The sequence below is a fragment of the Schistosoma haematobium genome, chromosome 1 (genome assembly GCF_000699445.3).
Source record: "Schistosoma haematobium chromosome 1, whole genome shotgun sequence".
NCBI classification, from domain to species: domain Eukaryota; kingdom Metazoa; phylum Platyhelminthes; class Trematoda; order Strigeidida; family Schistosomatidae; genus Schistosoma; species Schistosoma haematobium.
In genome coordinates, this window is record NC_067196.1 from 13,374,974 (window position 1) to 13,389,000 (window position 14,027).

A 14,027-nucleotide genomic window follows, 5' to 3' on the forward strand; every position below is an offset into this window, starting at 1 on the left:
TAAAAATACTAGTGGTTAGATGTGATGTTTTTCTTCAGTGCCTCTTCCAACGACGTATTCTGGCTTGTTTTTACGCTGTACATCAGTCTAAATTACAGCCTTTTTGACAGTCTAAAAGTACAATTGTGTAGTCTAGAAAGATTATTATTAGCACACAATCAATACGAAAATCTTGAAAAAATTGAAGAAATAACAGTATTTAGTCATGGGCTTCGCATCTGGTAGTCCTTAGAAAGCTTTCTTCTCCTCTGATGTTCGTCAACATGTGATCCATGGAAGCTGAAAGCTAGAGTACAAGAATATAAGCAAGAGAAATAGAAAGTATGGACTCAGCGATTGCAGTAATTTACTCCATATACCAATACGTCTAAACTCAGTTTACTTATTTTAACAATTAATATTCTTTATAGTTTAGCTGTTTGTCTATAATATGGTGTAAGTCCACTGTGAAATCTATAAAGCAAGATTTGACTGTTTTGATTTATAGAATTTGTGTCTTTGTAAATAAATCTACTTACACAGCTAACAGCTTGGACATTGCTTATTAAGAAACAACTCACGTCGAAACAACAACGTGCGCAATGGTTTGTTGTGCAGTTGCTGTAAGTAAAAGAAACAGGAAGTAAACTTATTGTCTCGTACGTAAAATGTCTTAACACTCGGTTTGCTGGTATAGGAAGATGAGAGTCGTACTCTACACATCCAGCCTTCATAGGATATACATGTTCCATAACCTTTAGACTGGTAATATTGAGTATACGACTACCGATTAAACAGAAATATTGTGAATGAAGCTACCATAAAAAGTATGGTAATTGTGTTAATCTTGTGGATTGTTATTATGTAGTGATCGCTCAACAATTGGGGGAAATGGATTAACCCATACCTCTCCTTCGGGTGGAAAAATGTTTCCTCATTGGTAGAAACGTCTCTCCAATAGTAATAATTTGTTTTTATCAAGTGTCTGCGCTCATTGAAGAAAAAAATCGTTTAGGTATCATAAGTTTGCTTATGTGGATATTCTTTTTTGATATTATCTCTTCTGTATCGTGTTGTCTGTCTGCCATGTCATCAGCTATCACATTACTGGTTGTTGACGTCTTTTTATTAAGCTGGACTTACTGGAGCATGGACGGAGGAAAATCGATGGCATGGACACCGGGATTCTTCGTATTCTGGATTTAACGGACGCCACCACAAGACAGTGAACTATTTAAATCTAGTCTGCAAACCTGTGACACCGTTATATCCGAAATTGTAGAAAGTTATAAGTAGCTGGAATTGAACGATTGCTCCTCATGGTTCCGTTGCCTCAACCCATTACATGTACAGGTTCTACTGAGGACATATTTTCTAATGTACTTTATAGCTCACAGCTGTTTAGCTGGTTCAAGGAAGAACGAGGCACTCTATTTACTTCTAGAGTGTCAAACAAGGTGCACTACCGAGGTCATCTCTTGGTTACGGCTGTTCGGAGTTGCTGAGATGTCAGCTGCTGTATTATGAATACTCTATCAGTGTTGATTATCTGCTGTTCAGCCAAAACACATAGTCTTGAGTGGGATAGAATATTTCATCTAATCAGTAACTGATGTCATTTGCGATTGATCTTTGTTGTACTGTTTAGACTTATCATGTTATCGAACAAAGAAATGTCAAGTTTCATCATACGTTCGTTCTCTGCACTCTATTTTTTATTCCCCGATTTGGAAGTAACTCATCCAGAAGTCAAAGGCCCAATAGTAATAAAAACAGGCCATTTGTACTTTTGAGGAAGTTGTTAAATATTGTGGATCAACGAAATTAATGTACGTTTGGTATTTCTGCTAAATAATGGTTCCTTTTTGTAGTATTCCGAATACGACACATCTAATTGTGTCCACCTTGTTGTGCTTGGACGTAGCACTGGTGAATTCAGGACTACTGGAAACACCGAACTCCAACGTTTCTGATTGTAACGGTACTACAAGACTCACTTGAATGTAGGCGACACTGAGGACTTAACAAAAGTGGGGTTTTGACTCATACAATAATTTTTTGTTACAGTGCAATGTTACTGAGCCGTGACCATTAGAGTGGACCATTTTCACGTTAAACGACGGATCACTGACAGTTAACTGAACATCACTACTGCAAGTTAATCACTTACATGTCATGGACATGCTCATGCAGCGCTGGTTACATCGCAAGTTTCTTTACCCTGTTTTTCGTTCATACATCTCAGCAATGTCACGTTTCTTCTACACAGTTATCAAAGTAGCCACAATACATGGATAAAACGTGTGGCGGTAAATAAATGCCCAGAATAAATAGTCCTGCATGTCTACGATAATGACCCTGACCTCATTAGTTTTTTCACTGGACACACCCCATCTCAAGGTGCTGAGTTACTCATTCGTATCAGATGATGTGTGGGTACGCCGTGCTACTCATCCCTTGAAACTTCCAGGCAGCTTAGACCAAATGCTTCTCGGCATGTCTAATAAATATTCGAACTCCCTCATTTTTGACTTCTGATTTTGCCGGGTTAGCATACTTTCAGGAGTTTGACATACAGTTTGGAGCTCCGACGTTTGTACTGCCCGTTTGTATTTTATTGTTTATTCACGAAATGAACCATAATAATCATTTAGATCTATAAAATAACAGAATGAAAAAATTGGCTTCTCAAAATCATTGTTATATTGCGAATTAAAGACAGGGAAGTTATGTATATAACTATCCTCTGCACGTTTGTAAGAGATATGAAACCACTCGCAAATATGTGTATATAGTTTGCGTAATGTTTATCCTGGCGTAACATATACGAAAGTGGTCCAGATTTAATATGAGGCATCAAACGTTGCAAAAGTATTTGAGGGGAGAAAATAAATTCACCCCTTGTACCATAAATGCCAAATTGTCTTGTAAATTGGTTTTGTTTATTTCTGTCGATCTTTTGACCTTTGACGAACAGTCAAAATGTTACACTTTCAATACGCATACTTGAAAACGTGATATAATTGCTGTCAATGAACTTTAGCTGTATAAAATTAGTCTGGTTGTAACTATGACTCGGTCGTTAATTTTAAAAAACTATGAGTCTCTGATTCTCATCGTTACCGTATCACTAATTTTCAACACAAGTGCTAAAAATCTTACCAAAGAGATATGTCGACTGGCAGTACAAGAAGCGCTTTCTATGGGATTAAGTTTTCCACAGCCTGAAAAGTTACCAATATTTTGTAAGTCATATGGCCACGTTTTTTTGTCAGACTTTTAAATTTCGTCACTTAATATGACAACAATGCATTTTATATTTATTTCTGATTTGTAAGGGATTTTGACAAAGGAAATTGAAAGAGATAGAAATATTCATTCATAAGGAGCAATACAGTTCTCAGACTAAAAGCTTTTTTAGGATCATTAGTCATCAAGCAATTTGAAAAATAACCCAATGACTCTAGCTGACGTGTATTATCCGGAATGTGTTTACCGTCTTTAAAAGAATGTTTTATTGGAGAGTAAACATCATATTTTTGGTTAGTTCACAGTACCAGGTCAATAAATGTTTAATAATGAGGCTTAATCAACATAAATAGAGCAAAATCTTCCCGTTTGTTTCAAGAAAACTTGTAACGAAACTAAATTTTCATGCGCTAATAGGTGGAGAACGTTTGTTAGCATAGCAATTGTGTGAGGTTTATATGTTGCTTTACAAACCTACCTTTGTTGTCTATAGCGATATTTTGGTAACAATATAAATGCCTGTGGGCGTGAATTGAATATTATTTCTAAATTTGTCACTGTTGTTCAACTCATCAAAAAATGAAACTCATTTGTTTTTGTATGTAGTCTGTAGAACTTATGTTGATCAGTAATAAATTTAGTAACATTAAGTAAAAGATGGCCTTTGAAATTCGTATCTTTTAATCGTCTATGTTTCAAATCGCTCTTAATTATTTCATAGTCTACATCACAGACGGATATTAGTTGGACAATCAAGAAGGACTGTAGAGTTGTTTCATTTTGATGTGAGACTTCTCAGTGGTTTATATCCAGGACTTTATCAGGTATCGAATTCAACACCTTCAAGACTTAGAGCGAGCGCTTAACTTTCAGATCTCTGAGATATGGTATCTTTATTCTCGCGGTTCATACTTAATACGCCGTTGGATTATTTTAAAGAATTATTCAGCAGGCTGCCAGAGTTATGTTTCGATATCAGTTCTTTTAGTGGTTTATGTCAACGATCTAGTCTTGCAAACACATAAATACATTACGCTGTCGTATGCGGTATATTATCTGTCATATTTACGTGTAAAACATAAATTATTGTTGAGAACCACAAATTCAACCCATATAATGGTAACATGATAATGTAACCTTTACATTAGAATTATTTGTTTTCTTGATAGGAAGTGACATATATTTTTGGAAGCTCACCATAAATGTGTGATGAAATGTTTGTTAGGTGCAGATTCAAACATATGACACTGTTATCTAAGTTTCTGTACGACAGGTGTATACTAGACCTCAAATTTCAAGTGTGCAAGAGTATTATGTGAAAAGTTCTATATCTTAGTTGGCGTTAGAATTGCTCAGTGGTTACATATGCTAAAAATTTAAATGACACAAGTCTAAATCCCACTGAGAACATCAGTCACCCAAAGATCTGAAGTACACCCCCCAGAATAGTGTCAGTTAGCATGAAACCTTGGTCAAAAGTTGCCCATTGACTTCCTTTGACCACATAGCATCAAAACGTAGTACAAATAATTTTAAGTCGCTTAGACCAGTGGATAAAATTCAGTCGGCATCAAAAATAGATAAAAACGATATCTGTTATTACTCAATAACTAGTCATTGTACGGTGAGTTATGTTTAAATTTCATCATTAACGGCTAATCTCACAATAACTCTTTTCAAGATCGACACTTATCACGAGGATATAAATCCAGCTCCATTGAGAATGATGCTTCATTATAAAACTAAAAGTTGTCCGTACTTACGTTGTTCGTTAAAATTCAACAATTTCCACCACCCTATTTCTTACTTACTTGACCCCGTTATCTCTCGTGGGGTATAAGAAGATGAGAAGAATTCTTCAACCTATTCTGTACTAGGATCTTCTTTGTGTTTGTTGTTAAGTGCTGTTCATTCTTATGATGTATGCCTTTGATTCCTGTGCTACGTATTCTTTGATCTGCATCTTTTCCTTTGGCCCTGAGGATTCAAAGTTAGCGCTTGGTTTATGATGTAATCGTATATTGATAATTTAGTTATTATTCAACTTTATAATTAATGCGCAATTACTAAAATTAATTTTTTTCTTTTATGTATACACTATATTCCAATTTGATAATACAAACTATCCTATTTATTTACAAATCAAACATCTTGAATATACCCAGTGATGTTTTGTTAATGGCACCAGCTAGATATATCTACGACTTAATCTTTAGTACACTAACTCACTTGATAACTCTCAGTTTCTGTTAGTCTTGTTTTATATTCTTTTCTGTGGAACAAAGAGAAACTGTTTTCTATTGACTTCCTTTAGGTATTTTTGATATTTTAGTGACAACTTTAGTGCGGAAGAGAATCCTGGTTTTAAAGCTTTACTCCTATTGTAGTACTCCTATTTTCTACCTTCAGAAAAGGTTGCTTTTTACCACTTGACAGCATCAATTATTTTTGTTTTTTCTGTTGGTAGTTTTAAAGTCTAGGTACTATTTTTATTTAGGTACATTTTTTCTCTGATCCCAATATTATCTGCTTGACGTACTGACAGTCATTGTGAAGATTGTGACGTGTCTCAGTGTGGGCATGGCTGAGCAAAAAAGAGAAACCAATCTTTCTATGAACATAGTTCTATTCATTTTAGTTAAGAAATTAGACCTTTATCTTTAGTTTATGAGTATTTACGTGTATATCATTATTACCATTGAAGTGGATTATGTATAATGATAATCTTCTGATTCTTGTTTTGCACCAAAGAATTTATTCTTTCATTGTATCACGAACACTAGATTTACGGCAGAAATATATTTCAAATTGCTCATTTAATTTACTTACTAATCTTAGTATATTGATTTATCAAAATACCACTTACTTATTTTAAAGATTAAAACGAATTGAGGGCAATTTTTATATCACGAAACCGATGTCGTCTAAATAGTCGCTGAATATTACGAAACAACAGAGAGTTGTTTGTATTTCGTTTGAGATGGCCGGACAAAGTGAACCCAGAAATTCATAGCTTAGAGGTTAACGCGGTATCTGGAATTTACCAAGTTCTGATTTCAGTCAATTTGTGTTATATTTACTTATTTACTTTGATACCAAACTTGGAGCATGGACTACTGACCAGGGCTCACCAAATAACTCTGTCATAGCTGCTCCTTTCCAGTTGTCAAGTGCTAATGATAGTTTTGATGTTTACCTTCTATTACCGACCCAATGTTTTATTTGACCTGCATCTTTTCCAAACACTTTGAGAGTTCTATATTAGGGCTTGCCTAGAGATGCAATTTGATGGTTTCCGTGGTGTGTCCTATACATTCACATTGTTTTTCTAAATTTCCTCCTTAGCTGATAGCTAGTTTACTCTCTCAAAAAGTAAATTATTACTGATGGTTTCCAAATAAGCTTGCCTGGACAACCTTTTATTGTCTCAGTTGTGAAAAGAATACCAAAACAGCTCTACTGAAGTTATCCTCTTTTGTTGAGGTCGTATCGAATGAGTTTCACTCGTTCCAAACAGAGCTAAGTTGAATCGTTTCATTTCCGCCTCTATTTGAATGATTATCCTGGCATTCCATATAGTTCCATCATCCCATATACCGTACTAATTGTTTTCGCGGTTATCATAAGGGGCACCAACCTAGCGAATCCCGGAACAACTCAGCTTCCTTTGTGAGACAACACTACTCCTTCATATCAGGACCCTTTAACGTTCAGAAGATAGCTCAGATAGTTTTTGCAATTAGCGCCTTTGTAACGAGGTTACATTTTACGAGGTGGGCTCGTTAACTCTTCACCCAACCATCCTAGTTTACCTGGGATAAGAATTATTAGAAATCCTAGAGAGCTGTAGTCAGAGTTAGTGTGCGGTATAGATCATTTCTTATACATGACTAACACATAGCGATTGTGTATTTCTCACTGTGAGCTATCGAAGAATCTAAATATTACACAAAATGGATGTCAAGTAGATTCAAGTTTTTAACGGTGTTCCAGTTATTACCTTTATATAATTATCGTTACATGAGGTCTGTAGAAAGCAAAAATCACTTTGACAGATTCGAATAAACCCAATGAAATTTACTCACCTTTGATACGATGTTTGTAGCTAATAAACATTATCTTCAAGATATTTATTTATTTGAATTCATAAATATTGGTTCAAAGAGGGAACCAAATACATATGCGCCACATAAGTCACTTGGCTTGTGTGTGGACTGTGAGTCTCTCCGGGTGCCCAGGGAAACAAAGGTGGCTCTCTTAGGGGTCCACGCTTGGAGCCTTCGATCTAAAGGTCTGATCTACAAGGCAATGCAGCAACTTCAAGTCCCTTGATAGCCCGTGACCAACAACTGGTCCATACACCATTTGTTCTCTCAGGATCCTGAAACCTATGTGCACCATTGGCTTGGAGTCAGGGTTTCCCAACTCCCTTAGATGGATCCTCCATATCCACAGATCCGGTTAAAGCACCGGAGAAGGTAGTGAGTAGAACCTCCCTGTCAGTAGCTGTATACGCGTGGCCATGTGAGAGCATTTCTAGAGAGACAGCTAACTCTCCCCATCTTCGGTCGTAACAGGGTATTTGGGTGCATCAAGATAGATATTTCACTTTCCATTCAATAAAAAAAACATTAGTCACCGTAAAATATTTCTTCATTAAATACAAACCATTGCTATTAATTTAATGCAAAGTTATTAGTCAGAATTTTAAGAAATGTAACTAATCAACATAAAATATCCTTTAGTTCCTATAAACAGTAGCTCTATAAAAAGAAATAAATTAAATTAAATAGTACAGTTTAGATATTATACAAAACTGTCAAATATTTTAACAGGAAAATCAATTGTATGAAGGATCAGTTTGAATTTAATTAGATTTCTTTAAATAATTCTTTTCTCTCAATCTTGTTGGTATAGTTACAATTTTTATCAAATATTAAATGACATAATATATATTTACTCACTTTTTCTTGTTGATTTGTGTAATCCATTTCAATCGAAATTGCTAACCGTCTTTATTTTCTATAAGGAGTAAATTGTTTAAAGATGTAAACAATCATCAATAAGTTAGCAATACTTATCAAGTTAAAATTTTGACTAGTGATGAATGAATTTTGTCTGAGTATCTAAAAATTCTATGATTAAACAAAAAAAAGTGAAGAAATGATTAATTGAAGGGAAGGAAAAAAAGAAAAAGAAGAAGTATTCACCTTTCAGTGTATGATGAATACTATTGTTGTTGTATTTCTGAATCTGTTTTCATAACTTAAAAAATCTTAAATTCACTTGGTGTTGTTTTACTTGTATCTACCCATTGTTATTTAGGACTGTGATTGATCAGTCTCATGTTGGTATATGTGCATCCTGTGCGAATCGCCTTGATATAGCCTTAAGTCACAAGCTTTTTAAGTAAAGATGGATAGTGGCTAGCAGTGGGATCTAGGATGCGCGTTTCGTCTCATTTGGGACCCGTCAATTGGATGCATCTGGATCCAAGAGTTGATGCTCACTCCGGGACTCCAATCCAGTACCATTCACTTCAAACGCCATCGCGTTATCCACTTGGCTACTGAATCCTGATAGACACTCGCTTATGCAACGGGTTGAAGTTTAAATTCACTTGATGTTGTTTAACATGTATCTCCCGATTGTTATTTAGGACTGTAATTGATCAGTCTCATGTTGGTATATGTGCATTCTGTGCGGATTGCTTCGATATAGCCTTAAGTTACAAACTTTTTAAGTAAAGATGGATAGTGACTATCAGTGGAATTTAGGATGCGCGTTTCAAGACTATTAAGGCCATCAGGACTCAGTAGCTAAGTGGATAACGAGATGATGTTTGAAGCGAATAGTACTGGGTTCGAGGTTTAGAGTGAGTATCAACTCTGGGATGCAGATAAATCCACATGACGGGCCTCAAATGGGATGAAACGAGCGTCCTGGATTCCATTGCGAGCTACTATCCATCTTTGCTTAAAAAATCTTATTTAAAATAAATCTTTGTTGTTAAGATATATGATTATTTGAAATAATTTACATATAATTTATTGTCACATCTTCAAATAGCGTTTTATTAGTAATTGATATAGTTGAATGAAAAGAGTAGTTAAAATATACTCAAAGATTTAATGTGAGATTCTTTTGTTCAATCGGGTTTAAGCCTATTGTAAAAATGAATATAATTCAGTATTTGATAATTATGAAAGCATTTACCGACAATATATATCTGTTCAAAGGTCTTCATTAATCAATCCACTTTCTTACATGATATCATGACGTTAAGATCTAGTTATGCTTGGTGTTTTTATTATTTATGTTATTTAAGTTGTCGTTGACTGAAACACTTGTTAATAACAGCTATCATTTCTAGACGAAACTTTACGAATAATTTGAACATGATAATGCCGTAGGTGGCTTGTGGAGGTTACTTAATTTCACAGTTTACTCTGCTGACTGATGTAAGTTAAGTAGTTGTCCAGAATTAGAAAAAAACTTTATGGAATAGTTGTTCAATTAGTCAGTCACTAAGTCGGATACAACGTATAACCTGGCACAAATGTACATCAGTGGAAGTCGTCATATTCTATTAACACAGTGAGATGAAATCGATAGAGCAAATCTTAGGGTAGTATAGGTAGTAATAGTGTGAGGAGATAAGGTATCGACGATGAGACTGCAGAAAATGTAGATTAATGAAACAAAAAGTGATAAAATGAGCTTATGAGGAATTTATAAACTTGCGACTTAAATAAAAATCATAATTGAGTGGACCTGGATTATTACGAACGATTCCTAACCATGTCACCCAAAGTCTCTAACCATTGGTTACGACAGCCAAAAGGAGATCAATCAGGTAGTTTACACCTATTTGAATGGCCCGTTATAACAGTCAGTTTCTTCATTGATTAATGCCACGTTTTGGTTTGGTCTGCTCTAACTTTTTTTTTCGGTTTACTCCTACACTATCTATCATCGCTTATCGAGATGGTCGGTGAATGTGCATTTGTAATACATGTCCTAACGACTTCATTCAGTAGAGGTTTGCAATACTTACCTAGTACTCTGCGTCTAACCTCCGAATCGCAAACTCGATGATGGCAAAATATACGAACACTAGTTCGAAGATATCTATGGTCGAATACTAGCAACCTACTAGTATCCCCTATTTTTAAAGACCGAAATTCACATTTGTGCTTTCTAATTTTCACTGGCCGTTAGCCCGTGGTGAAACCTACTAGGAATAAACTTGATAGATTACGACGTAATAAGTAATAAGTTATATAGTTCTTTTATCATGTACAGGTTATGGAATCGACTTTCAGTAGCGCTTTGTTTGACTACTTGTGATCGAAAGCAGTAAAGTGAGGTTTCAGACTGTAAATCAATTCTTAAAAAGTCAAATGTTTTACTTAACTTTTCATGATCATTTTAATGATTTTATCATATGCAGACAATTTTCATGAGTTCTATTGTGGGACCCCTTCAGCAGTGCACATCCACGATCCCGCCCCGCGAGATTCGAATCCAGGACCTATCAGTCTTGCGCGCGGTCGCTTTACCTTTGATTGACTCATGAATTCAACTATTAAATTACCAAAATCTTCACAAAAACCCCATATATATATAGTACATTTACATATCATTCAAGGAATGAGTTTGTTTATTTAATTGGAAAACCACATGAATATCCGTTGAAATTAATTAAGAACATTCAAATTAAGTGTTCTATACTTTATATAAAGTAAATTATCTAAATTTTTCTCCCTTTATTTTATGAACTTTTGCATTGAAAATTATATTTCAACTTATTGTTTCTAGTTGGAAAATATCAAGTTGATTGTTTAATTTACTTTTTATTTCTTTTTTTTCTTGTTGTTGTTAAATTGAAAACTAACTTTAATGAACCTTCTATGCATAAAAGTTTGTTTCATTCTAAGAGAATCATTGAAGAATTCTATCTATACATTATGTAAAAGTTATAGAAATCCAGTGAATATGCAAGTACTTTAACATGTTCAAGAGTACTATTTCTTTAAAGAAAAAGTAAAGGAAAGTAATCGATATATAGAATAATTTTTTTACATTAAAATGTAATTATAATGAGAACGAGTTACTACCTTCAATTATAAGATGATTAGTGATTGAGTAGTGACCAAAATCAAATCCAAGACATTGATTTCGTCTACTATTTTTGACTAGATGGTGGTTGGAGGTAGTCTTTGACTGTGAAGCTGGGTGACACAAGATCGAATCCGCCAGGGAGCATCAGTTCCCTCAAGATTACCGGAAAAACTTGCTGACGAGTGCCAAGTAGCACAAACCCGGGTCCAGGGTTTCCTGTCAACTACCTCCGACCACCATCTAATCTCAATATATAGTGCCCGCAATGTCGAGTCACCTAGACTGGTGGCCACATTACAACATGGTCGATAGCATTCAATCTGCACTAAATAGGGAATTAACACTCATGGCATTGATCACCGCCCAATGATCAATAAATTGTGACTATTTTTGACTAGTAAGCTGAATCCACTTTCTCAATGTCAATATTCACTGTGAGATTGATCATAAAATCTAGGTGATCTACTCATGATGTAAATATCCTAAAAGTGAATAGTTAATTTTAGTCTTTGACACCAACAATGAACACACTCAAATCCTTACGTCCGCTATGATCATTTAAACAGTTGGTTTACTGTGATCTAATAACATTCAGTAAAATAAAAAAAGCTAATGCACATCTTGTAGTATACAACAGAATAACAAATCTGAAACTTATATTCGAAATTCTGAATCATTTGTTTGATTTATTTATTTATAATATAGTCTGAATAAAGATCTCATAAGTAAAAAATAGACGCAACTATAGTGTTGCCAAATGTTTTTTTTTGTTTTTAAAGGAAAAAGTAAATTGAGGAAATTACTTTGGAATAAATATCATTTTGAAGGTGGCTAAGATCACTTTATTGTTGCAAATTTTCCCAAACTAGGTAATTATTTTATAGGAAACTTTGCATAATTTATATCCTATATATATATATATATATATATATATATATATATATATATATATGCATGATGTCGTCTATTATCTTACACATTGTACACTTTTGTATAGGCTTTTCTAGTTTCTACATATCCTTACACATTTGTTAAAGATATATATACAGTTGATAACAAAGATCAGGTCATTTATTTTTTTCAACTAGACAAGGGGTATGACTACTACTACTATTAACACTACTACTATTATCACTGAAGTTATGAGTGGCTTTTTTGTCTAAAACAAAAAAAATATTGTAATTTATATGTACAGAAGTATTGAAACATTGAACTGTTTGATGATTCTCATGTATCACATCGAATATGTATATATATATTCAAATAAAATGTATGTCGAATGGTATTTTGGAGTGTATTAGTGCACAATTATTTACTACCTTCTTTTTTTCAAAAAAAATTATGCTGTTTAACTTGAAGGTAGTTCACTTACATTTTGTTAGGATAGTTCCGGCTTGACTTTTTTTTCTTTCTTGTTTGAATGTAGACATTAGGAACATAAATGAATAACCGCTGGGTTCTTGAAGTATTTCAGTGATTATTATACTAACATAAGATTTCTGTTATTCTTTTCACTTACTTTTTTTTTAAAACAAAATACTGTTATTCTTTATGACAGTTCCATATAAAAAAGAGAATTGTCTTTATATCTTTACGTGTTTCATGAATTTGCATGAACATAGTCATACACAAATACGTGTATACATGGATATAACAACGTGTATGTATATATATTTACAGAGAAAGAGAGAGAGAAAGTGAAAGGTTTACAAATGGATAATATATGATACTTAGTTTGGTATTTTCAAATCCAGTCAACCACTCATCGTGAGGATTATGTTTTCCATGTTACTATATTGCACTATATATACATATATATATATATGGGGCTATACAAACTTTCCCTTTTCTTAATAATCTTTATTTAACTAAATTTATCTTTGAAAATGAAAAAAAAGCAACTTTAAACTTTTTGGCAAGCTAAACTGAATATTTCATCTTTTTTCATTTTAATGTGCTATATATTATGATTAGGAAAATCCTATTATGAATCAAGTAATGTCAAATATAATTAAAGAGATCCACTTTCTACTGACATTTTATTCGTTTTGAAAGTAGAGTAGTAATTTTGAGTGAAGATTACAGTAGTAAGTAAACGATGTCGAAATGTAGTGAATAAAAATGTTGATCATAGGTAGCTAATATTCATATGTCACTTTAAGACATTGGTGTTTCATATAAACGTGACAAAAGAAACAAGTTAGATCTACTGGATTGCAATGCAATGATCTAAGCAGTTTGTTTTTGGCATACTAGTAAAGCCGTTGCAATCCACATTCAAAAGCCTAATCATTATACTAAAAAAAGTTCCTACAGTCCATCTCTATGCTTTAGCGATAGATATAGGTCGTGTAAGAGTGAATAAGTCTACCTTTAGGAATTCCCAGAAATTCTTGTTCATTTGAGTGGTATTAAGTAATTTCAGTATTTGTCCCTTAAATCTTACTGAATTCCGTTATCATAAATGCTTGATATACATATTTAAAATACTATTACCATTGAACTGTTTATCAGTTAGTTTATCAGCTGTATAAGTAATCTTTCAACTACATATTCAAATTCATACTACGTAACTGTTATATACTAAACCTCCTTTTGTTACCAATCTGTAAACCAGAAATTCCAATTTGTTCATTTATTAACTAATGCCTTCGAATATTCATCACCTTGCGGAC

At 33.8% G+C, this 14,027-nt stretch overlaps 1 protein-coding gene across 1 annotated transcript in view; it reads left to right on the forward strand.

The window, feature by feature from the left end:
• Positions 1 to 2,956: 2,956 nt before the first annotated feature.
• The window catches only part of GPC3 (Glypican-3), a 109,536-nt gene continuing 98,465 nt past the window's right edge, over positions 2,957 to 14,027 (forward strand). The window contains exon 1 of the mRNA XM_051210605.1: positions 2,957 to 3,224. Within this exon, the coding sequence (XP_051073184.1) occupies positions 3,050 to 3,224 (175 nt within the window). The 5' untranslated portion in view covers positions 2,957 to 3,049. The remainder of the gene's footprint in view (positions 3,225 to 14,027) is intronic.